This window comes from Anopheles maculipalpis, chromosome 2RL (genome assembly GCF_943734695.1).
Source record: "Anopheles maculipalpis chromosome 2RL, idAnoMacuDA_375_x, whole genome shotgun sequence".
Classification (NCBI taxonomy): Eukaryota; Metazoa; Arthropoda; class Insecta; order Diptera; family Culicidae; genus Anopheles; species Anopheles maculipalpis.
This window is the reverse complement of record NC_064871.1, coordinates 8,451,862-8,478,798: the sequence shown is the minus strand read 5'-3', so window position 1 is coordinate 8,478,798 and position 26,937 is coordinate 8,451,862. Positions and strand designations below refer to the sequence as shown.

At 47.3% G+C, this 26,937-nt stretch overlaps 2 protein-coding genes across 4 annotated transcripts in view; one reads left to right on the top strand and one right to left on the bottom strand.

The window, feature by feature from the left end:
* LOC126559409 (iron-sulfur cluster assembly 1 homolog, mitochondrial) overlaps nucleotides 1-26,937 on the top strand; it is a 347,746-nt gene that overhangs the window by 223,212 nt on the left and 97,597 nt on the right. The window lies entirely within an intron of this gene.
* Nucleotides 45-25,725, bottom strand: LOC126556702 (protein PALS1). Of its 3 annotated transcripts, XM_050212141.1 has the most exons (16): nucleotides 25,492-25,725; nucleotides 25,167-25,346; nucleotides 24,995-25,052; nucleotides 19,998-20,128; nucleotides 19,193-19,852; nucleotides 18,895-19,019; nucleotides 8,091-8,221; nucleotides 7,217-8,010; nucleotides 5,686-5,889; nucleotides 2,380-2,560; nucleotides 2,080-2,294; nucleotides 1,723-2,016; nucleotides 778-1,663; nucleotides 577-708; nucleotides 321-502; nucleotides 45-237 (listed from the first exon to the last, which is right to left on the bottom strand). In XM_050212141.1, exons 1-16 carry the CDS (start codon nucleotides 25,549-25,551, stop codon nucleotides 58-60), a joined length of 4,413 nt encoding a protein of 1,470 aa, XP_050068098.1. In that variant the 5' UTR covers nucleotides 25,552-25,725; the 3' UTR covers nucleotides 45-57. The 3 variants fall into 3 exon arrangements, with proteins under 3 accessions (XP_050068098.1, XP_050068099.1, XP_050068100.1); XM_050212142.1 differs by lacking the exons at nucleotides 18,895-19,019; nucleotides 19,193-19,852; nucleotides 19,998-20,128; ... (1 more) ...; nucleotides 25,167-25,346; nucleotides 25,492-25,725 and adding an exon at nucleotides 12,449-12,537; XM_050212143.1 differs by lacking the exons at nucleotides 18,895-19,019; nucleotides 19,193-19,852; nucleotides 19,998-20,128; ... (1 more) ...; nucleotides 25,167-25,346; nucleotides 25,492-25,725 and adding an exon at nucleotides 12,449-12,537 and having other exon boundaries at nucleotides 7,874-8,010.

Below are 26,937 nucleotides of genomic sequence, written 5' to 3'. Positions count from 1 at the left end.
ATCTCATCTACTAAGGGTTTTTTTTCTTGAAGGTGGACTTCAGAGTCAGCTAGCTTACTAGTTGTGCAGCCAACTGCTCGGAACCCACTGTGGTTCTCGCTCGAGGGAATTAATCTCCGCCAGCAGCTGATGGTATGCCCGCTCGGTATCGTTATTGATGATGATCATATCGAACAGATGACCCCAGCGAGCCTCCATATCACGGGCGGTGGCAATGATCTCTTTCAGTTCCTCTTCCTAAATAGAAGAAAAGATATGTACAAAGATCATTAGAAAAGGACTTTCGCTTGTTGTGGAACACTTTAACGTCTAATACTAACCTTGTAAGGCTCTCCAGTTCGTATCCGCTTTTGGCGCAGTTTTTCCAAACTTGGCGGTGCCACTAGTACGGTGTACGGCTTCAAATCGGACGAGCGAAGCAGCTTCAGACTCTGGGGATGCAGATTTAGCACACATATCTTGCCACTAGCAACGACAGCACGGATAGCTTCCAGCGATGTTCCTAGAAAGCGCAAAGAATGCGGGACTTAGTATTAAGCTTGCTAGGGAGGAAGCTTCTCAAGCTGGGATATATACCGTAGTAAGCCTTCTCATATTCACCGTGCTCAACAAACTTGCGTGCCAGAATGTCCGATTCGAACTGTTGGCGTGAGATGAAATGGTAATCCTGGCCGGGTACTTCACCTTCTCGCTGAGCTCGTGACGTGTCTGTTTGGTGGTAAGACCGTTCAATGTTAGTGTTTTGCTCTTGAAAAATAAACCCCGTTTTCAACTTACGAGGAATGGCGGCAGCAAATCGTTCCGAATCCGCCATCAATCGTTGCCGCAGCTCGTGCCGCCCAATGTTCGGTGGCCCGATCAGTACGATCGGTCGCTTGTGGGACGCCCTCGGATAGTACAGTGCAACCTCCTCGTACGTAAGGATTTCCTCCGGATCGGGATCGTCCGCCGTGGCGGTCGCGTACAGTGGATAGCCATGCTCACTGCTGGCCTTCTTCTTCTTCTTCCGACCCTTCCGTGCGCATAGTAGCGTCGAACCACCGCCCGCCTTACCGTTGATGTCTTTGCGCGTCCGCAAACCTACCTCCCCAGCGATGGCAAGCTTCATCGATTCGCGCTGATGCTGGAACGATTGGCTCGGTATCAGTCCGGCAAGCGTTTGATCTTCCTCGCCCTCCCGGTACGCCTGCCACCAGTTGGGATCGTCGCGAGAAATCACGTGCAGCACGTCACCCTTCTGGAAGCTAATGCCCAACTCCCGGCACGGTATGTACAGATCATCCTCCGGGTCGTAGTCGAAGTGGGCCCGTACGTGTAGTACCGGTGGATCACGCATCCCAAGCCCGGGCAGTATCTGTGGTACACCGGCCGGCACTACCAGGAACGTAAGCGTACCGGTCATCGAACCGAGCAGGGCGCACACATCGTTCACCGACTTGCCACGCATCTCGATACCGTTCACTTCGAGAATTTCGTCCCCTTCGTGAAGGAGGCCAGATTTTTCGGCAGCACCACCACGCACCACACGTCCAATCACGACCGCTTCGCCCTCGTTACGAATGGTGGCACCGAGCGGTTCGGATGACTTCTCGATTTGGATGATTTTGATGTGATCCTGGCTTCCGTCACGCAGCACACCGAGAGGCACACTCATTGGTTCCCTCTGGAAGTAAAAAATCGGGTTAGCTACTTGTTCTCTAGGAACTAGGCTATGATCCTCACCTTAGCGATATTGTTATTGTTATTGTTCACTAAACTAGCGTTATTTGGAATTGATGGCATGACAGTGGCCGGTTTCACCGCACTGGTCAAGGTGTTATTGTTGATGCTGTTGTTGCTGAGCGATGGCATGGCGACGGTAACTGGGCTACCGCCGTACGAAGCGATCGGCGACCGATCCGTGGTCGAAGCGATCCGATCGTGTGCCAGCAGCAAACCCTCCATCTCGTACGTGGACAGTAGATCACACAGTTCTATTGCGGTTGGCGAGCCGGACTGAGCCAGCGATTCGACGCACTGTAACGGAGAGTTGTCGTTAGAATTTGTGACGCTGCAAGACTTAGAATCCTCAGTACTTACGTCCTTAGCTAACGCTTGAGCATTGGGGCAGATCGGGTTGGGTACTTTCGGACGCCGCCGTTCGAGGACTGCCGTCCGGACGGCTAGTGCACGGGCGATCCCGGGACCAAGCAGTAGACTTTGTGCTGCCGTCACTCTGCCAGCGAGTGCCGCCAGACCGTGCTTGTTGAGGTGTCCCTGCAGTCGCTGCAATGCCGCAACCAGCTCACTGTACCCTGGTGTGAATAGATCGAGTAGCGTCGAGAGATTCAACGATCAGGTAATGATGGTAAAGCGAGGTCGCGCGTGTTCTATACATACCGATAATCTTCTCCACAACTTCGTCATCAGCGTACGCCTCATTGTCGACACCGACCGGTGGTTTTTCGATCGGATTGTCCTGCAGAGCACGAAGCCGCTGCGAACCACGCAGACTGTTGCGCAGGAAGTCATTCTGTGCTGCTATTCGTTCCTCGTCCTCTCTTCGCCGTCGAAGTTGCTCCTGCAATGAAAGCCAAGTTTATTGGAGATAGTAATCTTGAGTATGAGGTTGACTTTGTCAAAGAAAAATCATCAAACGACGGTCCCCAGTGATCACGTAATGCTTAGATAATGTGCCGCGAACTTGCCTGCCTTTGAAGGTAAATTGAGTTGGAAGACGCTAGGGGAACCCCATTCGTCGGCTTCACCCCGACTGTTGACGGTTGTTGGGCACGGGCGATCATTTTCGATCAAAAGATGTAACTCGCGTGATGGCTACCAGAAACATGCACACACACACAACCGAGCACGATCGCAATCTACTGCATACGATCGGCTGGTGAGAGTAGAACACGAGTAACACTAAGTTTACGCTAACGTTTCGAATTCGTACGAAGCTCACGAACTGCTGCTACTAAAAGCTACTCAGACAAGGTCAGAACGTGTGTTACAACCTTGTACTGTTGCACATTCGCAATAGAGATACAGTGCGCAACCACGGCCACGTCTCTCAACGCAAAACACGGTCCCCGGCTAGAGTTGAAGTCCCATGCCAAGCTCACGCCACGGCAAAATGCAAGATTCGGGAATTGGGCGACCTTATCGGGGAATTTCTCCAACAAACTGGTTTGTCGAAGCGTTTGGTGTGGGTTGAAAGTTGCAAAACCGATCGGTGTTTCTATCCGTAAGGTGACGGGAACGGTTTGGAGGATCGACACTGGTCTCGGCGGGATCAGGCCGCCATATTGTGACGGGGTATCGGTGCCGAAATAGAAAGTCAATTATCCGGCATATCGGAGCCGCTGTAACCACTGTAACCAGTTTGCAAAATTCGTCCAAAACACACACCATAACATCCGGACAAGGGATTCCGCCAAAAAGAGGGTGGCGTGGAAGAATCAAAGTCAATCCAGCGATAGAGCTTCAAGTTGGCAGAAGAAGGTCACCAAAGCATCGGTTTTGCACAGTTACGCGACGGAAAGTTCACGATCGGTGGTTGTCTTCATCGGGCAACTCTCGCACTCGGACTAAGCGAGCTTGCGGACAAGCAGGCGACACTGCGAATCATAGGCAAAAAAAAAAAAAAACAAAAAACCGGTGTCCGGTAATAGAATTACATCATCACCTCACTGCTCACCGCGTCACTGCTTTTGCCGACACACACAGCAGCCACATGCAAAGTGGTCGTCCGACAAGCAAAATGTCTTCGTCCAATTTCTTGCCACAAATCATGTTGCCGTTGCGAATTTGTCTTATCAAAGTCTTCCTTTTGCCGAAGATACCTGAACAGCTGACTAGTTCTGAGCGGGCGGAGACACAGGTTCAATAGAAGTGGTTGACGATGGGTAATTTAATTATCTATTCGTTCGATCGATCGATGGTGGACGTGTAATTGAAGGACTTAAGCTTATAGACACTGAAAAACGGAAGGGTACTACGTTTGGATGTGCGAGTAAGAATGGGAATTCTACCACACGCTCAATTGTAAGCCTGTGGACAACTCGCACCTCGAACGATCTTAGTCAACGACCACTCATTAGTACAACTTCCAGAGCCCTGCCAATGTCTTATCGCGTTACAATTATGGACAACCGATTACGATCGTAACCCGATATCATCCCACTATCTCTCGATTGTTTCTGTAGGGTTCGCTTGTAAAGAATCAAACCAACAGTGAATCAGCACACACTACACTTTACAGTCACATCTTATCGACCAACTCTAGAGAGCACTTTCCGCACACAAAGCAGCAGCAGTGTGGGCGATTGAACGCCCCTCGGGACATGGGGGTGTTGGAAGAGTCAGGGTTGTTTCGGGTAATTCGTTTCCGATTTAAGCGTCTCGCATTTCCACCGTAAATTCATTGCGCATTCCGTAACTATCACTTGTGTGTGTATATTGAATTTTTTTTATTCATCCTACGCCGATCCAATTCCCGCGTACTTCATGTCTTTACGCAAGCACTGTTGTTGTGATACTGTCGCGCATTTCCATCGCGGGGGTTGGTCTGTGCGTTTTATTTTCCCCACTATGTCTCATCCACCCTACTGCTACACACACACATACAGGCAAGGAAAGCGAGTCAGCGAGGGTTTGTTTTGATGCATACTGTTGTGTCGTCTAAAAACCCGGTGGACCCGAAAAGTGGAATTGACCAACCCAACGATACGGCGGTGGTGAATTGAATTTGAATTTCATCCCCCGTGCGCGGAACAGATACACCCCGGAGGCAGATTGTTGATGTTGCTTTACCGTAACAACGAAATGTAGTTTTATAAAAACAAAGCTACAAACACAACAACAAAGAATACCGGAAACGCGTGCCGAGTGACATAAAAAGACGGGGGAAAAACTAGGGAAAGGCAAACAATGTTTTTCCAAACAAAAAACCATAATAAAGCTCAGGCAAAAGTGGCTATCGTTGTCGTCGTTTGTTGTCACATAATGAAAGTAACCATTTCAAACACAACATTGTAATTGAGCAAAAGAGTTGGGAATTTAGTAACAGAAAAAAAATGGAGAGATGAAACAGAGCAGCTTAAATCATGCGATTACTGCAAATGTAAACATGCACTCCGTTCTCCGTGTTGTTTGTGTGTGAGTGAGTGTTGAAACACAGTGAGGCGACGGTCAAAACTGGGCTGATGATTGCATTCTCACTTTACACGGCTGGGAAGGTGAATTATGCAGGTGCTGCTTATTGTAATGCATCGGTGACATGGGAACGCCTGGTGTGCCTGGTAGAAGTCACACGCACACCATCCCAGTTCCAGTACGATAATGCATCCACACAGCCACACATTCTCGCATATGGCCGCCGTGAACAATTTCACCTGTCCGAAAAGGGGTGAAACAGGTATGCGATGCGTAGCGTGCGTAGTAGTGTGCGTGCAGACGACTTTGTTTGTATATTCTAGCCGATGTGCAGGGGTTGCGTTTACTAGGGCACGGGTTTTTGGATTATCGAGCCCAAATATTCGGGAAAAATCCCTCTCGAAAGAGACGATCCTCGGATGTCATTAGATCGGCACCGTGCTAATGAAGACTTAATGGCGTAAACCGACGACGACGTTGCTGCTGACAGGTGCTAAACAGGTGTTCCCCCCCCCCCCCCCCCTCAGTGCGGCACCACACGATATCACTCACCTGGAACTTCTTAATGCTATCTAACTGATCCGGTGTCGGTTCGAGGACCTGGCCGATATGCTGGTGCTGTGATGCGTTCGGCACAATCTTACGATCTGGCACTTGGGGAGCTGGTACTGGTGCGCGATTGGTGAGCCGGCCGTCCTTCTCTATCCGCAGATGATCCCGTGGCGGTGGCACCGGTTTCGTCGTCGACCCATTAAGCTACACCGAGACAGAAAGAAAGAGGGGCAAAATTGTCACAAAATTTAGGATTAAAATCAAACTGATCTTCAATAGGTGTACGGTCTGTGGTGATTTGAAAGATTTTTTATCTACATATTCTAAAATAATACTTGTGCTGCTCGTCACCAAACCAAAAACAAACCGGGCTCCGTACCGAAAACTTGATCGTTGGAAAAACCCTCACACAATACGTTACAAACCACCCAAGAACTCCCGGACGTGTGAAATTGAGCTCGCTTTCAAGAGCACTGTAAAGAACTACACGCAGGAACTTCTTTCGCGGAGGAAGTATAGGAGTGTCATAACTTGGCGTAATTCGTTCTGCAATCGCATTATCCATGTCGGAAGAAATCCGGGCGAAACTTAAGGAGGATAGTGAGAAGGGAATGCTTTAAACCCAGATGTAAAATAAGAAATTTAGGATATTTTGTGCGTAGTGTAATAATGTTGTGATTGTCGGTATGCTTTCTTGATGCAAATGAGACCAATCGAAATTAACATTTCAAAACAAGATGGAACAAGCAATTAATGAAAAACCCTGTCTTATCTGTTTCCTGATTGTTGTCAAGCTAATTTTCCTCTTCGCTCAACGGCATATCCTAAGGTCATGCCGCTAGACTTACTGATACTTGTACAGCACGGAAATAGAAAAAAGGTTGTCTTTGAAGGAAACGATTCCGATGGGATATGATCCTCGATCCGGACCCGTGTAAAGACCGGCGTCGGTATCATCGTGGCAACGGTTTGCCCAAGCCAATATAGAGATAGAATTGAACAAAACAAAAATAGAACTATTTTGAAGCATGAAAAATTACATTCAAGTGGTATTTTACTATTTCTACTCTTATCGGAATTTTACGACAATTTAATACTTTTGAACTACAATAATATGCTAGCTATTTCTATGTTTTTGGTGTCTAAATTCTTAAAATCAAAACTAATTAAGCTGATCGTGTGTGGCACTACGTGTCTAAGGATGCAACTAAACGTACCCATGATCTTTAACTTCAAGTCCGGTTACTCTACCATTTGGACATTGCATACGATCGTGTACGATGGGTTAAAAACTACACGTGAGATGGGTGCATGCGCCTGTGTGAATGTGTGTTGTGTGGGTTGTGTCTTGCTTTATGCGAGTTTACATAGTTTTACATGGTAAACTAATGAAAAAGAGTAATAAACACACAAAAAAAACCGACAACGGTAAAACCCCCAAATCTAGTGGGAAGTGTGTGAAATGGATGGAAGGAAAAAAGAAAAGAAAAACGGAACGGACAAACCAAAAAAACAAAAACCAAAATTATACCTCGTTTCGCGCCGGCGACTGTGATTGCGGTTTGGGCTTATCAATGGATTCGCTGGATGAGCATGATTCTTTCTTTCGGATAGCGTCTTTAATGATCAGGGGCTTGGGCGGCGGATAGCGCGGTGGCCCCTTAACGATCTCGACAAAGCTATCCGGCACGTCGACGGGCAGCTCCCGGTGCGGCCCAACATCATCGTACTCGGGCGGTCCGAGATCACCCGACGACGATGGCGACGTGCTGCGGTCGGTGCTGAGCGAACCACGCAGATCAACACCGCCGGCGGTGTTGATGGTGGAGTTGTGGTGCTGCTTCCCGAGCAGCGAACCACCGTACCCGTGCAGGGACGTTTCGAACTCGCTCGTTACCGAACCGAGCGACGAGGGACCCTTGCTGGAACCGCCACCGCCGACTCCCCCCTTCTTTACGTACTCCTGGCTACTGTCCAGCGAGGAAAGGTGCCGATCACTGTACGAATCGAGCGGTTCCAGCTCGAGGGATACCCCACCGACGCCACCGTTCGCCGGGTGATGATGGTGCACCGAGGCCGGTGGTGGAGGATGATGATGAAGATGATGGTGGTTGTGATGTTGCTGTTGTTGATGATGATGCTGGTGGTGCTTCGCAACCTGAGGCATTGCGTTGGAAACGTGATTTACCTGGGCGGACGCGGGTGTGGCGGGTGTTGCGGGACCGGTCACCGCCGTCGTACTGCGTGGCGGTGGATAGCGCGGAGGCGTTTTGTTTCTGGCTATGAACGATTCAGGTACATCGACAGCCATTTCCCGGTGTGGTCCTAAAATTATGAACGTTGGGAAGTCATTAGATTATTCGGTCCACAACATTTCGGCGAGCGATCTCTTGCCATGTACATACCATTGTCCTGGTTTGCCGCCAACATATTGTACATCTCCAAGTCCTCCTGATAGTCATCAATAGGTATGGAGGGCTTCAGGGTGTCATCACCGCCCAGCACCACGATGCTGGAGCCACTGCGTCTGCGAGGCCTGCGAATGATCAAGAAGACCCAAAGGAAGCGATATTAGTTTTTGAACCAAAGAAAGATGAGGATCACCGTTTGCCTAGCATTAAAAGCTGTGTTGTCCCCATATACATCTGTTCAATCTCTAGAAGTCATATAAACATAACAAAAACTCTCAAAAAGTTCATTTCCGCTCCTTCTCAGAACGATAACGACATGTTGAGCATTCCTCAAAACATTATTCATTGTACGGAGCTTTATTCACTTGCTGGTTAATATCCGTCTAATTTATCTATAAGAGTTCTTTGGTGTGAGAAAAAATGGACACCAGCCTGGTATGGGACATAACAAGCAAAAGAAAACAAAACTTGGAGGGATGATCGTTGCAATCGTCGAAATGATGAATGAAAGTTCTGTTACTTTCGGTACAGAGGACCCATGGAGGAGATGTACCTATCCATGTTGTAAGGTATGCAGCATGACTCCATTCCTTCCCTTTTCCCGATCCCTGTTTTTTTTTTGTGAGTCAACGGAAAAAGGGACTTAAGCGGTGTTTTGTAGCGTTGTTTTTTTCTGTATCTCAATGCTGCCATTCCATCATATGCTCCCGCTCGATCTACATTTGCTCTGTTATGGACTCTTACGGCAAAAGAAACGTGTAAGAAAGAAAAGTGAAAAAAAAAACCACAACGCTACAAATCCACACAACAACCGCATTCTTGGTCAATGAGGCAATCTACTGCGCCTCGGTAGGGACGATAGATGCGCAAAGAAGACGCAAGACCGCACGTCTAAGAACGCTTGTTGTCTGTTCTTACGCTAAGGGTAAGACCTGTGTGTAGAACATACAAAGGGAATCGCACCAATACGTAGATCTCGGGACGGAAACATGTCCGTAGGCAGGAAAAAAGGTATCGTGAGCGAGTGAGCGCCTCCTTCGCGTGGTAATAGGTCCATGGAATACAAAATGAACCTGTCTCCTGCATTACCTGTCCCGCCACGCAGGGTACGGTGTGGGAATTTTAAATTATTCCTTACTCGACTTGTTCCGTCGACCTTACGTGGTGTCGCACCGTCTCGCTCTGGTGGACAAACAGACTACTTGATTCCCTTTTGCGTTCCCTTCCCATCCCGAAAACCTCGAAACTGGTAGCGGAAAGATCCCAGAGTGACATTAGAACTTCTAGCGTTCCCTTCGGCTGATGGGAACAAATCGTCCACCCGTGCTACCAGGAGGACCCAGAAGAATAGCTCTCGCTAGTGCGATGATTGTTTATTGTTTTATGGTGGTTGGGTTTTCTGGATGAGACGAAAAATTCCCAAAACTAAGTTCTCTTGGCGGAGGTTTGGATGGTCTTGCCACCATGATCTTACTGCTCAGCTGGAACTGGCGATTTTGGCTGCAAATTTTCGGCCCAACTGAAATACAAAATGACCGATCGTGCTCAAGTTATTCAACTTGCTAGCGGTGGACGTCTTCCATAATAAAGCAATACACCTATTCCATTGTCTTGTACCGTTCTGCTTGACATGCACGATCGGTAGCGGAATGCCGCAAGGTCCCAGGGTTGTGGATTAAGATCCAGTCCAGCAGGCAGTTTTTGTCCGAACAGTCGGAACCTACTTTGAAGATTGCACTACGCGTTATCTGCGCTGGTTGATCGTGTGCGACGGGTCTTTGCGCCATCCAAGAAGCCAACTAATTCCAAAAATGCCACACACCATGCGAGACAGAGATTGGAGGATGGGTGTACGGGTAGGTGCTGGACAAAATTAATTTCACGGTTCACAAATAATTTATCGACTTCCTCTCCATGTGAACGAAACACGATGGGCGAGATTTTTATTTTGTCGGAGCCTACCAACAGAGGCAGGTTGTGTCCAATATGGCTACAACCGGAGCAGGTTGTAGCGCTCGTGAAGGCAAAGAATTGGCTCCGTGGCTCAACCCCTTTCAGCATGTGGAAAGTCGAATCGAGTGCACACCCGTCCGGACACCGGAAGTACGTTAAACAACGACAAGATACGAAGAAAAAGAGATACGAGGGTGTGGGGTTTTTAGTTGCGGATGAATGCGGACCAGAAATCGGTGACGATCGGAGGAAGCACAACTGCGGCAAAACATGCGCACATTTGCGTTATTGGAGGGAAAACGGCAGCACGATCGAACACTTCCTCCTATCCGTGTTGGGGAGGGTATCGTATTTTTGCAGTCATCCGTTTTGAAGTGTGCGAGATCACGCGGAAATTTTGAACACGAGCGCATCCGTACGATCGCGCATGATATCGTTGCAACCCTGGGAGTGGTGGGATTGCATTCAATTCACCACAATACTGGGCTGGAGGGAGGTTTGTCTGAAAGGAGATTGCAAACAGAGACCCGAAACAGAGAGGAAAAGTCATCACGCAATGAGGAGTGTCATTGGACACGAGGGGGTAGTACGATTGGGGCGTCCACTTCCGGTCGCGAGATCAATCATCAATCGATCGACATAATAGGCACCCTGAGGTTTTGTGTGTTTGTGTGCACTCGGAGTAATAGGCTTAGATCATGGTGTGTTTTTTATTTGATGATCTGACAACGATAGACTTGGGAAACCGCTCCCAGTTGACTTCAGCCGTGCGGGATAGGAGGGTAACTTGCAATTTGACACGCACACACACACACACGATGTAAGAAGAAATGGAACTGCGTGGAATGAAAGAGCGCAATTTCCTTTCCCCGAGTTTTTCCAAAACTTCCACAACATGATCAATTTCTCGACTCGAAGAAAACACCAAAACAATCAAAATCAGTATGTGCCCTGTGTGTGCGTGCGTTGTGTTTGTTTGTTCTACCGATGGCAGGATCTTTAATCCTAGTGCAAGGAAGGCCGAACGGAACGGTATGTGATTGGTGTGTATAGAGTTACCTGTGTACTATTCGCCCCTTTTTTTTTGGCAAACACAAAAGGGACGAATAACCATGGGAATAATATTTACCTCCCCCATTAAGAGGATCGGTGTCTGTGTCCGGACATTCCATTCGTGTAGTTTACCGGTAGAATTCAGGGCAGGATTTTGCCTTGAAGGACAACCATATAGGACTGAGCTGAGTCTTTGTTAGTAATGGTTAAAGAAAGGTGTGTTCCTTCATCGTTGCAAGTGAGTACAAATGCTAGCCAGTGAGATTGCATGTAAGTGGCGTGAGATTTGAAGTTTTTTAAGGCAACGGTTCCATCAATTAGGATTAAAAGAATTGGAGTTTTCATAAGGTATTGAAGATGAACATCCTGATTCGACAACGAGGATCTTTTGAAACATTGAAAGTATCGATCATTAATTCACTTGATTCGAATGGCTGGGAAAAATTCTAGAATGAAAGAGAGAAAATATGTCTTCCAGAATAATTTTCTTTGACTCTGAATGTACTAGTTATGGAAGAAGTCTAGTCGAGCGTTGAATTCTGACGAGATCACCAGCAAAACTCCCAGTTATAAATTTGATCTGAATTGAATTGCTCCCAAATTCTATTCTAATTGTAAATACCCAAATTCTAAAACCAAATTTTTGATACAGTCAGTCTGAAGTTCATCAAATTGAAAATTATACGAGTCATTGTTCCATCCAAAAATGAACCTCCATCTTCAGAGATCGTTCCTCAACAATAAAGTTATGTGAAATACCGCATACACCTAATCCCAGAATATTGTTCCCTTTTTCCGACAAATATTTTAATCCTTTCCCTTGGTGACACCTTCTCGATTGTTTCCGACCGACATCAGTGACCTCGGAGAGGATAACGACACCCAAGAACAATGGGAAGACTCTAAGAAGCTAATTTACGACGACTTAGCCGACTGGATAGGCTCCAAAGACCTTTACGATACATCTCACTAGAAGCTCCTACTTTGTAGCATCTTCTTAAAAGAGCATCTCCGGTAGCATTCTAAGGCCTTTCTGTTGAGCCCTGTTTGGCTTGATCGCTTCATACGAGTCACGCCATCTCCATAACAATGAAAGGGCACAAGATGGCTGTCGTAGTTATGGAAGGGATAATGGATTCCACTCGTTCCACCGATCGGATTCGATCATAAAGTCATCTTGGCGCTTTGTTCGGCTTAGAATCGCCCCTGCCTGGAATGCTTTGCTAGGAATGGAGCAATGCACATGAAGCATGCTCTCCGAACTATCGCTGTTTTGTAGAAGTTTTTGGAGTGAAAAAAATAAATGGCACCACGTACAGCGTGTATGCCAGGCGTCAGTTAATTACCAATGCTTGAGGATCCTCATTTTGTGCCGCTTGTCGGGGATCCGTCACACGAGGTCGCACATGCAGGCAGGCAGACAGTAACACTTGTGTGCGCGTTGCACTTGCATGCGTTCCACGCTGTCGTTGTCGTCGTTACCGTCGCAAGTGACGTGCATTAAGCGATGGCTGGATGCACTTTTCCGATTCCGTTCCGTTGCCGTCTGGATAATTTGCCTGCTTGACTATTTTGTAGTTTTCGTTTCACTGCTTTTATCTGCCTCTTCGGCCGTATAGTGTAGTGGCACTGTGAATTGCGGCGTGCAGTTTCACCGCTCGTTGTGTTATAATTATAATTTTTGTTTTGCTACTCTTCCACAAACGTGGTCTCTGGTTGCACTTATCGTATATGCAACACGAATATGATGATTGCACATTCGTTTGCATGTACGGACATACACACACACACTCGCACCACGCTCACTCACTTGGGTCGCTTTCTTCTGCGGGGGTAGGTTTTGATTGCAATTCGTTGCACTTTTTTGTTGTTGCTATTCCACCCCCTACCAATCGGACCGCTTAGCGTAATTTGCTTCTTCTTGGTCAATTTCCTTACGCATTCCACGCCGTAAATGGACACACTTGTACGTACACAGACACTGTTTTTGAAGGAGATACATATATATATATATATATATAGAGAGAGAGAAGGGATTGAGCTAGAAATTCCAAACCCTCAAGCCACAAGAAAGAGTGTGTGGAAGGCGTTTTTTTGTACATTCACTAAAGCCAGGCCACAACTCAATGGTAACGGAAGAACTGATGATCACACCGGAGACGTGCTTTGATGCGATTGATTTCTTATTTCGATGGAAAGCCTCGAACGTAAAACCTGAACAATTGAACGACGATCCGTTCCGATGCTAGCAACGGCAAAGTTCACCTTCACACACCTGTGTCGAGAGACTCTATATACTCAGGCGGAAACGATCACAATGTCAAACGTTTTCACCGATCACGCTGTCAAACGTAAATGGACCAATTTCGCGCCAAGTCAGCGTTGGGCAGCGTTCAGGTCCTCAACAGCGTCCACTTACGTTCCAAACGGTGATCACATATCGTCCATGCAGACTTTCACCCGCCTGACGTTCTTGGCCACCATCAATGCACCAATGTTCGAAATATAACACGCCAATATATCTAGCTTGGATTGACATTACTAACTAGTTCACAGTCACAGCCAAGGGCATGGGGGGATCGAAGTGCAAAATTTGTTATTGTTTTGAAAGAGATTTGTTTACGTCGGTAGCGTGCTGTAGAGTGAACCTTCTCACGATGGTTGTAGCAGCTTTGATTGATCCAACAAACCCGTTCAGTTGCTATAGGAACCGCACGCGAATACCGTTGGGGCTACGGGTTTCTGCACTGCTGTGGACAGGTCAGGGATAGGCACACACCTTGGAGCGGAAATGCAGTGAAATTCCAACGTCCACACACATGTATGCATGGGCATATGGGCGTATGGCGGTTCCCGCAATCGGGAGGGCTGGCAAACCGGTCTCTCGCGAATAGTCGTCGACGGGCAAAAGGAGCAGGTCAAGCACCGGTATTTGCAGCGGTTCGTAATTACACCGTACGGGGGCTCGCGGTTATTTATTTGTTTCCCGCTTTTAGGTTAGTCCTTCTCCTCACTTCTTCATCGGAACTGATCAGATGGGAAGTGTCTTGGGATATTGGTTGCATGGGGAGATCTACTAGGAGATAGTCAGTTGTTATTATTTACTCTGCCACTGGACACTAACCACAGGACAGCCAAAGCACACACACACACACATCGGAGACGACTTTGTGTAATGACCCGCTGTCAAACGTTCAATTACCGAGGATGGGCACACAGTAGTGTCCTCGGTATCTTCACTTTCAAACGCGAACTTCACTACTTCAAACGCGGGACCATCGTTTCGCACGATACGTGCGATTTGACACTTGACCACATTGGCAGTTGGCAATTCACTACCGAGACTTCAAATGCATGGGCACGTTTGCGGGCTCCACTAACGATTACCAACCTATAGGCGCAAGGTCCTCTTTTGCCCTACACTACTGACTCTCAAAACCAAACACACACACGACCGTTCACTTTCGTTCCAAGCCGAAGAATGAGTGACTGGTGCTGTGTGGTGAAACGCTACACCCTCCACGGGTCGGAAGGCATGCGAAACGAAGAAGACAAGGAAAAAAGAAGGTGTATGCGTGTGTCTGTGAGCCTGTGTGCATGTTCCGGCGGCAATCGGGGCGTTTGCTGAGCCTGCTTTTCCCCACCCAGTTTCCCTTACCTTACCCTGTGTTCCCTCCCTTTTCACGCCCGTCATAGCACGCTGGCCATCTTCACCCCCGCACCAGGTATGCGGTGCTTCCCTGCCCGGGAAGCGGTGAGTGTGGTACAGGTGAGAGAAAGAGATGGTACGAACCCTTGTGTAAAATGACGGGTGCGTTTCAAAGTGAAGGCTCTCGAAGCCTTCCACGAGACGTTGGACGCGGGACGGCCTGTTCCTTCTCATCGGAAGCGCAGACAGGGCAGACGTGCAGAAGACGGCAAAGACAACACCGTGACCTGCACCGTAAAATCATCCGCTAGTTATATTAGTGGCATAAACTTGATACATGTTCTTGGTGTGTAAGCCGTTAAAGAAAAGTTTGTCGGGTTTTTTTTTATTGGGTAGAAAAACACGATAATATCTTTACAATTTCAAGGAGATGTGACTTCATAATCCTATTCGTGTTTTGTAGAAACGTTGGAAAAATCGTTGCTTACAGGAAACGATTAAAGTTAGTGAACGAAGTGTAGAAGAAGGCAGAGCAGAGTGACAGCAGAGATGAAGACTTCCTTATTACTATGCTGGATATTCTAGATTGCTTTACAGTGTCAAAATTATTCGCTTGGGAGAGCTTTATATCTGCTAAGACTGCTTAGAATGTTCATTTTTGCTTCAAATTCGCAAAAGTACATTTACTCAACAGCTCGATCAACTAAAAATCTAGACGTCAGTTGCCATTCACTTTCAAAAATTTAAATCCAACGGTAGCAATGTTATACGTTCGTACGTTATTTGTAGCGTAATTGTATACCTTATAACCAACTGGCCTAGGGCTCGGTGTACGTGCAAGAAAGGGAAGCAACATGGCAACTTTCTTCCATTCTCCTTTGGACGGGTTTGTCTTGGCTTCATGCTCATCTAGCTATCATATCTCTAGCCATATGACCCACCGTCTTCGACCGTGTAGAGGAAGCCCCACACACATACGCATATAATCGTACTGTGTGGCTCACACCTGTACTGGCTAGCAAAGGGATCTCAGGGATACCGTCTGTTGTGCTCGGTTTACACACACTTGTCAATCGCAGGCCACAGCAAAGCAATGGAACGTTTTTGGAGAGGAATCAGAAATAAGTAGCCAATGGTTTGTAAACGTCAAGATGGCTAAAGGATGCTGTGAGCCCCTGTTGCGAATATGTTTTTGGGGTTATTGGGACTCCCTTCTGGCATAAAAAATGATATAAAATAAAACCAAGATACGCTTTCTTGTTTTTTTGTACTCAAACCACCCGCATGTCCATTCCATTCAATGTGGCGGCACATCTTATCCGTCTCCCGAGATCGGAGCAATGTATTTCTATTTAGTTTTACCAATTCCATTGCCGGATTGCTTTCTACGTTTTTTTTCATCAGTTGCAAACGGCACAGAAGGATAATGTTTACTTTATCCTCATTGCACGGTCGGCCAGAGCTCACTCGTGAGGCCTCTTATCGTTATCCTTAGTCACCTAGGATCTGCCCCAGCGGCTATTAAACATTCAAACAAACGACATCATCATCACACACAACGCCCGCCTGTGACACGACCGTACAGAAGGAACGACCACCTAATCCACCTAGAAGACGACGAAGCACCGGAGGTTGGTTCGGTCTATGGAGGGAGCAACGGTTTTGGGCAGCAATAAACACATGCTGTTTTGTGAGCTGCTAGAAGTGTGTGGGTTTTTGGTGGGGTTTTTTCTCCTTGTTTTTGGGTAGTTTCGTTTTAGGCCCGGCAAACGATAATTACGAGATGTGTGACCACTAGATGCTGAGACTTCACAGTTAGATGTGTGACCAGTGTGACATCCTTTTTCGGTGCCGGTGATGGAAGGTGATGTACACAGCACACTCAATTTGCTTGGCTGGCAAAATTGGGTCGCCGGAGTATGGTAAAGCAGCGGAATTAATAGGCATCAGGTAGCACACAGTGCAGTAGCGAGATTCGTCGAGCCAGTGTGAGATGCTCCGAGTCCACCGCTGGAATGACGATATGAATAAGAGATAACCTCCGGCAAACATCGTTTCGAACGCATGAATGGTACGAGTCAGAAATATGTGTACACATACAGGCGTACACACACAAACGTACATCACGAGGAAAGGCCTTTGATACGCTTGGTTAGATGGGAATTTGTTTGCGAATGGTTTCAGCGTAAAAAGCGAACCGCATTAAAAATGTCACTCCGGCCAAGATGCCGGCTTTTTACGGTAGAGCTGGTACTTTGCAAGAGCCGTGGACACGAGCAATGAGGTAACGGTGGACGGGGGTTTGGGAGGGTGGAAAAGAACCAACGACACAGTCGAGGTGAGTGATTATTTCCCAGCAAATGATTGATGCGCCCTACCCGTGAGCCCGACTGCTCCGACCGAGTGCGATCCAGAGTAATGTGGCTGCTGACGATCGAGTAGTTGCTCTCTACCCGCACCTATATATCCACGCACGGGGGCTGTATGATGTATCGTGACGTGTTCGAGATCTTCGGTCTCCCGGACTGAAGAACCACTCGAGACGAACGCATGGAACGGTTCCGGCACCGCACGTCAAGTATGTGAAGTGATCCATCCTCGGTGAAGAGGTTTGTTTCCTTGTACGTTGTGCCCGGTTCGCCATCGTTGACTTGCTTTCAAACCACTCCACAACACCTTGCTCCTAAACCTCTAGTCCGCTTCCTGTCCGCTTAAAAGAGAATCCAATGACACCTTTTGGCGTGTCGTTTCCCATTTCTCAGACAGCACTCCGGGAAAAAGACGGGAGTGCCCGCCGCGGAAGACGTTTAATAAGATGTTGTGCATCATTGCGTTTTTTTTTTCAGACTAAACAATTACCGGCAGCGGGGGCTTTTCCTTCGTTCCCCGATGTGGATGGAATTCGATTCCCACGCAAAATAATCCACCAAAAACACCCAAACAGACCATCTCCAACAAACGGCGGTTACCGCATCGACACAATGCGGCAAGTTAATTTGGGGCCCTCTCCCGTCATGTCTCCAATGCGTCGTGCGTCGTTGAACGGGACATAGACAACAGTCGAAGGAGGACGATTGAAAGGAAATAGTTTTGGTCGTACATCTTGTCTTTGATTCGTTTTTTTGTGTGTGTATATTATTGGTACGTGGTTTACAATATGTGTAAAGTCAACCCATGGGACGCATGGAGATGCTTCAAGCGGTAATCATTTTATATCCTTTTCACCCAAGCCCAAGGGATCGGAAATCGGTCAATGGAATCTTCAGCCAAACCGCCTACGACCAAACGACGAATCGACGTGTGCGTTGTTCGCATTTAAATTTCCATTTAAGACAACAACGACCCACGACGACGACGACGACTATGGGTACGGAGTAAATTCAGGAATCGTATAACTGTCTGAGAAATGAAGTATACAAATAACTCTGACACATCGGTTAAGTGGGAATCCCAGCCTACGAGGTACGGGAAAGGATTTCGCATTAAAATTCACGATTATTGGGGCATTGTTTTGCGAAGGATTGATGTATCACAATTAAGGCAGTATTTGTCTCGGGGGGTGATGCTTGGAAAGTGTACACTCCTTAAGGGCGGAAGAATATGCTAGCCGATAGTGAATAGAAATTGACACTAATGGGTGAAGATTGATTCGGCTTTTTGAATGTGAAATATAAAATGCAGTGGTTTCTGAACTTAGGCTCTTTTACCATAAGCTTTAAATTATTTCCATATCTATTAAAACAAAATTTCGAGGAAGATCTATTTTTGAAATTTAAATATTCTGATGTCTTCACGTGACATGTCTGGCGAATAATCATATTTGGACAGTTCTTCTATAGTGAGGACTTAGTATCCAACTACGTGCTGCAAAAAAGTCTAGCGAGCAATTAGAACAATGGCCGGGCATGAACTTCGCAGGTCGTAAGGTAGGGGAAGATTTCTGATAAAATAACTAAAAATTGGGTAACATTCACTTCAGACATCCTTATCCCAAACCATGCACTAGTTTAATCAAACGAAAGCACCATTAATCCCCTATGCAATGGTCCTGGCGCAACAAATAACCCAACAACATTGGCATCCTAAATATAGGCGTAAAGATAAGCAACATCCCAAGAGAGATAGTGTACGCGTGCAACTTACCGATTTTCCTGGCGAAGATTTTGATCTCCCAGCAGAACTTCGGTACCACCGCGCGATATGTTTCCGCTCGACTCGTACTGTGGTTCGTCCTGCGGCTCGAGCTCTCCTTCGGACAGTGTAGCCAGCTGAGAAAATTGCAATTGGATAAAAATTAGGTCAATTTAGCTCTCTCACAAATTCGCATCCAAAGCTATCTATTTTGGACGCTAGTTTTATACGAGTCTACTACGCCCAGCTTCTGTTCCCTATTCCCTACCGGTTACAGATCTACAGAAAAGTGTAGCAAGACGGTTTTTACCTCTCGCTTGGAACCATGACCGTTCGCTAGGAAGGTGTTAGTTAGATTACTATAGTAACTGTTGGCGGTTGAGTCAAGCCCCTGCGGCTTGCCAATATTGCTGGTGAGGTTGTTGTTATTTACAAGACTGGGGTGCAGATGGTAAGCGGACGCGGATCCGGACACGCCGGCCGCACCAAGTGCTAGGGTGTTATTGTTGTTAGTGCCCAGGCCCGGCTGCTGGCCGTCGGAAGCGGTCGAAGACGGTGGTCCCTTGAACGCCCCGGAGGATGTCCCCGTTGGGCCGAACGATTGTCGTACGTTCGCGTACCCGCTGGCACTGCCGTCCGTGCTGACGTTCACCTGCATTCCGGGTCTAGTGGTGCTGCCGGTAGTGGCGGTAGTGCTGGCCAGATTCGTGCCGCCGCCATTGTTGTTGGTTGCGTTCTGCTGCGTCTGCACACCGGCCGTACTGCTGCTGTTGTTGTTGATGGTATTGTTGTTGATGTTGTTGTTGGACCCAGCGGTAAAAGTAGTTTTTACACCTGCCGTCACCGTCGTGCTGGTGTTGGTACCCGTAACACTGTTACTCGAGAGCGACGTCACATAGATTGGGGATGCTTCCTTCAGGAAGCTTAAATCTTGTGTCGCACCCCCCTTCGCTTGACTTTGCTGATTGAGCTGTTGTTTGGCGTTGAGGGTGATGGGTGGGTGGCAAGCAAAAGTAGGGAGACAAAAGACAAAACAGACACCCGATTACAACCGGACGACAGTGTACGAAGACGAAGGCACCCGCTCTTAAGAGCGGATGGGGCGTGATACTTGCTTTGATCGAAAGCTGTGACATGTCGACCGGTGTAATCCGCTTGAGCGCGGACAACCGCTGGAGACGCTCCCGGGCCTGCTGCTCGACCGCGATGACAAACGCATCCTGTACGGCATTTCCCAGCTCACCCGCTATTAGCGGCACGTTACAGACAAGTGGACAGGAAGAAAGTAAACCAAAAGACACATACATACACTACTGGTCAATCCATCATATCTCGGACAGTTTGTGGCGGAATGTTGTACACGCGGAGTTCGAGGATACACGAGGGCTGGTGCCCGTTTATCATCAGTGTCGTATGGAAGCTCCGTTATCTGGCGCATATGATACGTGACGCCCCCCTTGCTGACGCGTGTGGATGTCAGAACGACCCACCTCAGATCTCGTAGGCGTGTGTGTGTGCCGAGGGTAACTGATTTATATGTGACACATTCCACTCGACTGCTTCTGCCTTTGTTCTGGACGCCGGGGACTCGGTGCCGGAGCACCACAGTAAAATGGCAGATGGCTTCTCTCCGATTCCGATCGGGTTCTATTTTAATACCCTAACGGCCCATTTGATTGGTGGGAGCCCCATTTTATCCAGGGAAGTTGTGAAGAGTATGCTGGTGCGGAGATTGTAATATGCCCATTCAACCACGATGCTACGAATGCTGATGAATGCCTTGCCTGTGTCTCGTTTCCCCCTCCAAGCCCTCAAGTTAGACCCATGATTGGGGACACATTTTATTTGTGTTTCAAGGTAAACCGTTCATCGGTTGTAAAACAAGCCGAGAAATTACACCGAACCGGCACGGGGGAGACCTGCAAATGCACTATCGATCGCATTAACATCAATTGGGTCGGTGTTTTGATTTACACATGCTGTCGAGATTATAGCGTAAGCTTGAGCAGTAAAATGCATACGCGTGGTGGACGCATTTTTTCCCTAGATTTTTTTTTTTCGGGTGGATTTCATACAGTACACAAAGCCACGTGTTGTAGTCAAGAGGCAAGGGAAATCCAATTAACAACATCCGGTGAAAAGAAGGTGTCACAGGGGAGGGCTGACTTTTTTTCCCTGAACGATCAGCTTAACCGTCTGAGGGACAGTGACCGTGTCGTTTGTATCGATTAGCTGTAACGGTCAGGCTAACCTATTCTTTCCAACCGTAACCATTTTGTTGCCATCTTTACGTTGACTATTTCTGGCCAGTACTAGTCGATAGGTGACCGATCCAACCTCGATTCTTTTCGCCACAATTTGTACTATTAATAGCGAACAAAAAGGGTTTTACTCGGTGCGGATGTTTTGGGATGTGCAATCGAATTTTTTCCGCCATTTTTATAGCCACCTATCTTGGAGAACATGCCACAAAATGGAGATGTTGCGTGAGGTAGTGTAAAGTGGATGGTAGAATGTGTTGCCGCAATCCGTACAATGAGGCATTGCATTGAAGCCTGGAGCAATAGTTCGTGAGTTATCTGCAAGTTGCTAAATCGTTTATACGTTACAACGCTTAGTATCCTCATGAACGTTTACAGTAATCGTTAGTTGGGTTAATGTTTAATGTAATCATTATCTTCTACTCCGACCACCTGGGCACAGCTCGCTTCCCTTTTCCAATTAACGCATCTAAAGTGGTGTTTAAAATAAGGGTAAAATTATCATACCTATATCCGACAAGTAGTAGCAGCAGTACCGGGTTGATATGGTACTTAATCGAGCAGTGCCGGGTACACGGGTGCCATCACTTTTCGGCGCAAGGTAAACGCATAAAATCGAACGATCGTAATTAAATGACACCTTTCACTAGTGTGACAATACACAGACACACCAAACCTCACAACGGAGCATCAGACGCTCTCAGAGCACCAACTTGCGCGACCGGCATTGAAGGTGAGGGTGGCCTGAAAAATATTTCATCTATTTCATAACATTTTCACTTTCCATGCAACCGTGATGATGATCATAACAACATCGCGCACACACGTAGACACACATAAACACACACGCGCATAGGCCGCACACAGTCGTTAAACATTAAGTGCTGCCGATCGGTACTCCAACTGAGCCACCCTTTTTTTCCTCTTTTTAAGCCCCCTGGAGAGGGAGGTTCATGTGGTACGTAATGATGGATTTTGTACACGTTTCACGGCACGTCACGTTCGCAATTGGTTCCCCCTCCCTGTTCGGGACTGCTACGCTTAAAGAAATTTACTGTGAGGACACGCGTAAAAAATTGGAACCCGTAAATTCGCAACAGAATCAAAGACGCATCACACTTTAAATACTGATCACAAGGATTGATCGGGCGCAGCTTTAGAGAGGTGTATATTTTGTATGCACTAACTGCAAGCGGTACGACTGCAAGTATTGCACTGTTAACAACACACCTCTCAGTGCTGAGTGGTCTCGTGATGCACCGCACACACACACACACACACACGCTCACTACCTAGTGGTTGGATTAATCATGCAACAGATATTCGAAATACGAGTCGTCGCCAATGTGCCACACAGCTGCACTTCGTTGGTAGCATTCTTTGCATGCTGACTCACCCCTGATGCAAAGACTTTGTGTATGTGTAAACACGTTTCTTGCGAGTTGGTTGTTTTTTGTTTTTTTTTTTGTGTTTACCCTGCTTGTTGATCGTTGAAGTCTTCCTGTACGACTTCCGAGGTTCCGATCGCTCTGATCGTCACTGAGAAAAATAATCTCTCCCATACGTGGAACGAATTTTCACATTTCCCCAACTAGCCCCCCCCCTTCGCCAGCAGAGACATGTGACGTCGACACATTTGTTGTTGTTGTTGTTGTGGCTCCACTCGAGATACCACAATTGGGACGCCCAATATCGATGAGGCTCTCCCAGTGTCTTTGTCTCTCGCTCTCTATCTATCTTGGAAGGGAAATGCTCTATGTCTCAGTCCCTCTCTCTATACAGCTCTCCGTTGGCAGCCAGATGATGGCAGCATCAGCAACAACATCAGCAAGCGCCAACAACTTGACCCGCAACCGACGAAGACGGCAACATCGATCCCGACATTGATGACTCGACACGGTGCGCAAGAGTGTGCGATCGCACCCCACACCGAGTGTTGGGTTGTTGATGTGTGTGTGTGCGTGCGAGTTTAAGTATGTTTAGGCCACCACAACCCGGAAAAGGGGAGGATAGGTTGGTCGTAAAAGATCTTCCAAGATTACAGGCGAAGATATGGCTGAATCTCTAGAGCCCAGCACTACGAAGAATCTTTGCCTCAAGCATATGAATGTGACGTTTGCACTTGTTGGATGGACACAGTGTAGTTTTACTCGTGGGACCTCCCATTCAGTTTGAACCTACCAGTGTCCAAAACGTCAAACCCTACAGATGGACCGGAATGAAGGAATTTGCATACGAACTAGAGCTGTCACTAGTATTCGTCGTTTGCTTGGCTCGACTGATTAGAGCCTCGATGGAAGTTGCTACAGGTGACCTAAATTGATCGTACAGAGCGTTTGGAGCTCTCTCCCTGTATCTCATTAATTCTGTCAATTATCCCACAAGAGATGAGGTGATAAAAATGGCATATGATCGAGACACACAAGCTACACATTAGCAACATCAGCGAAGGAACCACCAGAACAACTGCACGTTAAAACATTTGCACACACATATCCGAATCGAAGCACAGGCACGTAGCAGTGCGTGTTGATTGCGCTACCGCACGTTGAAATGGCAGAATAGCCTAATAACAGCCACACTTTGCAAGGAACCACTACTCTGTATTCTCACAACTCGGACGTTCCTGGGCACGTTCGTACACGAACATTCTGGGTATATTTCGATGCTTACTGGCTTTTGATGCTCGAGGATTGTTGGGGATCAGTTTCGTAAGCTGATATGCCACGGATTCAACAAACCGGATACACACTGGGGGGAAAGGCTTTTTCGCCCGACCTTTACCCGTTTGTGACCGAGGGCGCGTTTACAACGGAAAAAAAAACCGGAGTTCGACACGTCGTCCACTACGGTATTCGACTACGGCTACGACTGGACTGGCGGTGTGTGCGCGCTGAGGTTACGCGTTCGCGTTCCGCGTACGTTCAGCTCTTTTCGCTCGCTGCTGTCCCTCTCTCGCATGCCAGCCCTTCCACCAATCAGTTCACCCCTTTCCGTTCGCTTCCGTGCTCCCCGGGTGTGCCTATTTTGACGTTCGAAACTGTTTGTGTGGAGAGTCGGGCAGGCTTGTGTTGCGCCGTACCCGCAAAACCCCACCAGTGAGGCTGTTGGTCAATTTTGTCCCTCCCGACCAACCCCGATCCCCTTTCCCCAACCCTTCCAACCCGGCGGGGTTTGTGTTAGCGCTGGACCATTTTTCCGTGTACCCCCGAGCCGAGGATGGAGCGGTCAGCGGATGATGACGATCAAACAGTGCTCGTGTGGATCCGCGTGCGCATGTGTGTGTGTATGCGTGGTGGAAAACCTGTTGTTGGCCTACAACCACCACCAGCGCGATGCGCGCGATATGCTCGAAAAACCCGTTTTCGTCGTACGTATGGAAGACACCCCCCAATCGTGGTATGTGCGTATAGGTGGAGTCTACCCGTTTTCTTCCACATACTGCCTCATCGCTCTATGCTCGATCGTTCTATCTCTTTCGGTCTGGCTGTCTCTCATGTTGGTAGCGTATTCTTCACACATCGCCCTATTGATAATGTTTTTGCGTTTAGGATTTTTTATCATAAAAATGGGATTTTTTTAATCTTAATTAATTTAGTGTGATACGTCCAAAAAGGTGAAAACTAATATTCGCTGAAAAGCAACATAGAAAAACTGAACGAAGATCGCGATCGGTTTTGTTGCAGCGCCCTCTATTGAGGAGTAGCGCAAATAAGAAATTTGAAATTTCCAACCAGCGCAGAAACGTGGTCGTATCATGCTTCAACCATGCGCCCCCGAAGCGTCTCCATACGACACTGAAGCTATTTTGCGTAGAAGAAGGAAACGCCTATCATCAGATTAGAATTTACCTAAGCGAGAATCACTTCGCCGCTTGACGCGCAGCTTTATCATGCACGACTGGATGCACTGCAAGGGAAGAAATTGAAATATTAATGTATATGCTCCGTGCTCCGTGTTTGGAAACACATTTGCCCCACATATGATAGTTTTCGGCACACTTTCCCCCAGTGAACTTCTCACCTCGTGTATGTGCTTGATAACCTCTGCACGGGGCGAATCCTCCAGCTTGCGCTCGTTCACGTCCAATATCTCGTCCGCCACTTCCAGGTTGTCCTTGTCGGCCGGACTGCCGTAAAGTTTGATTTTGCCATCGCGGCTTTCGACGAGAATGATCACGTACCCATTGAGCTCTACCACTTGCTGAAAGTTTGGTAAAGAGGCAGCGATTTATGGCGTTAAGTTGTGAGCAATGTGGGAAATTTTTCAATTTATTTATACACTCTACTGGATAGGCGAGTTTTGTGTCAAGAACAGTTGGTAAAATTGTGTTCAAATGTTCACCTACCTTCCCGGAGGATGAAGCGGCCGGTGGACCAGCAGCTGGCGTGGTCGTCCTTTGTTGCATACTTAGTTACGGGCTTTGCATGTGCCTCCGTATCAGCTCGTCGGTGCGAATGCTTTATCGATTTTCTCACATGGATGTAAAATGCAACCTCCCGGGATGCATTCGAACATTGGCAGAAGACGGAAAACGAGGCGGAACACACAAAATCAACAAATCATTTCCACTGCACTGATATATATACTCTTTTTTTTTCTTCTCCCTTTTTCAGCTTTTCACTCGCTCGCTTTACTCACTCGGCGTACGCACACACATATGAACACTGCTGATAATACCGCCCGTTCCTGCACACGCACACACCTATACACAGAAGTAGAAAGATTTTGTTTGCAAGGAATGAAGATTTGCACTTGTTGGAAATGGGAAGCTGTGCAGGATTTTCCTACGGTGCGAGACACACTTTACAAAAACTTGGTACCCGGGTTGAAATGATGGATTTCTTGTTAGGCTAGCAGTAAATTGAGATGTATATATTCTTCTCTAACATTAACACAAGATCCTTGCCGAAGGGTTTACAGGGATTCTGGATTTTTTTGAATAAGGAAATTAATCGTCCGTGAGGACCACCTTTTAACACGTCCTTGAGGGTTGTATTGCTACGTTAAAAAGGCTTGGTACTGAGTCACTTTAAAGTGGGACGGAACGGATGCCCTGGTGGCATCAATGAACCGAAACTCATCCCTGCTGACCTTGTTACTATTGGATCAACTTTCTGTTGCACACTACAACTGTCGCTAACTCTGTAGCTTTATCACCCATCCATAATCGAGAATTTTCATAACTTTAGGAAAACGTTCACCACAGACCGACCACTGGAAAGGAAAAAATCCTGAACGGACAAAATCTACTTTCGACACTTCCTTTCCACCCGACGCGAAGATACGCGGAGAAAACTTATCAACCTCGAAGGATGTTGTGCGCCCGAAAGCTCAGCAGATCAATACTCTACAATCTCTCGCGCGGACGGTTGTAGATACCTCAACCGTGCAGAAGCCCCCAAACGAGAGAGAGAGAGAGCCATATTGGTTGATTTTCCACCCAGCGTGTTTCGGAGTAGTACTCTCGGAGCGGTGTGGGTTTTCTCTTGTTGTCAGCATTTGTGCCTGATTGTACAGGACACACAAGATCTACCGCTGGGGGATGCTGCTATTCTTGGATGCTGGCAAGTTCTTCTGTCAGTGTGAGCAAGTGTGCGTGTGAAACACACACATGTAAGCAAGTAAGGGTTGAAAGGAATGTTGTGGAAAATCCACCTAAAAAAAAGACTCAATGCTCGTGTGTGATATTTTCATTGTTCTGAAAGTGAATTGAACCGTAAATAAGAAAACATAAGCAAGAAACTTTAAATGTTCATTTATAAATTAATGAAAATGAAATCGTTTATGCTAC

Coding starts and splice junctions, on each gene's coding strand:
- LOC126556702 (XM_050212141.1), bottom strand. CDS start 25,551: ATGCAACAAAGGACGACCACGCCAGCTGCTGGTCCACCGGCCGCTTCA. Junction 709..777: donor ATTTGCTGCCGCCATTCCTC/GTAAGTTGAAAA, acceptor ACCACCAAACAG/ACACGTCACGAGCTCAGCGA. Junction 503..576: donor ATATGAGAAGGCTTACTACG/GTATATATCCCA, acceptor TGCGCTTTCTAG/GAACATCGCTGGAAGCTATC.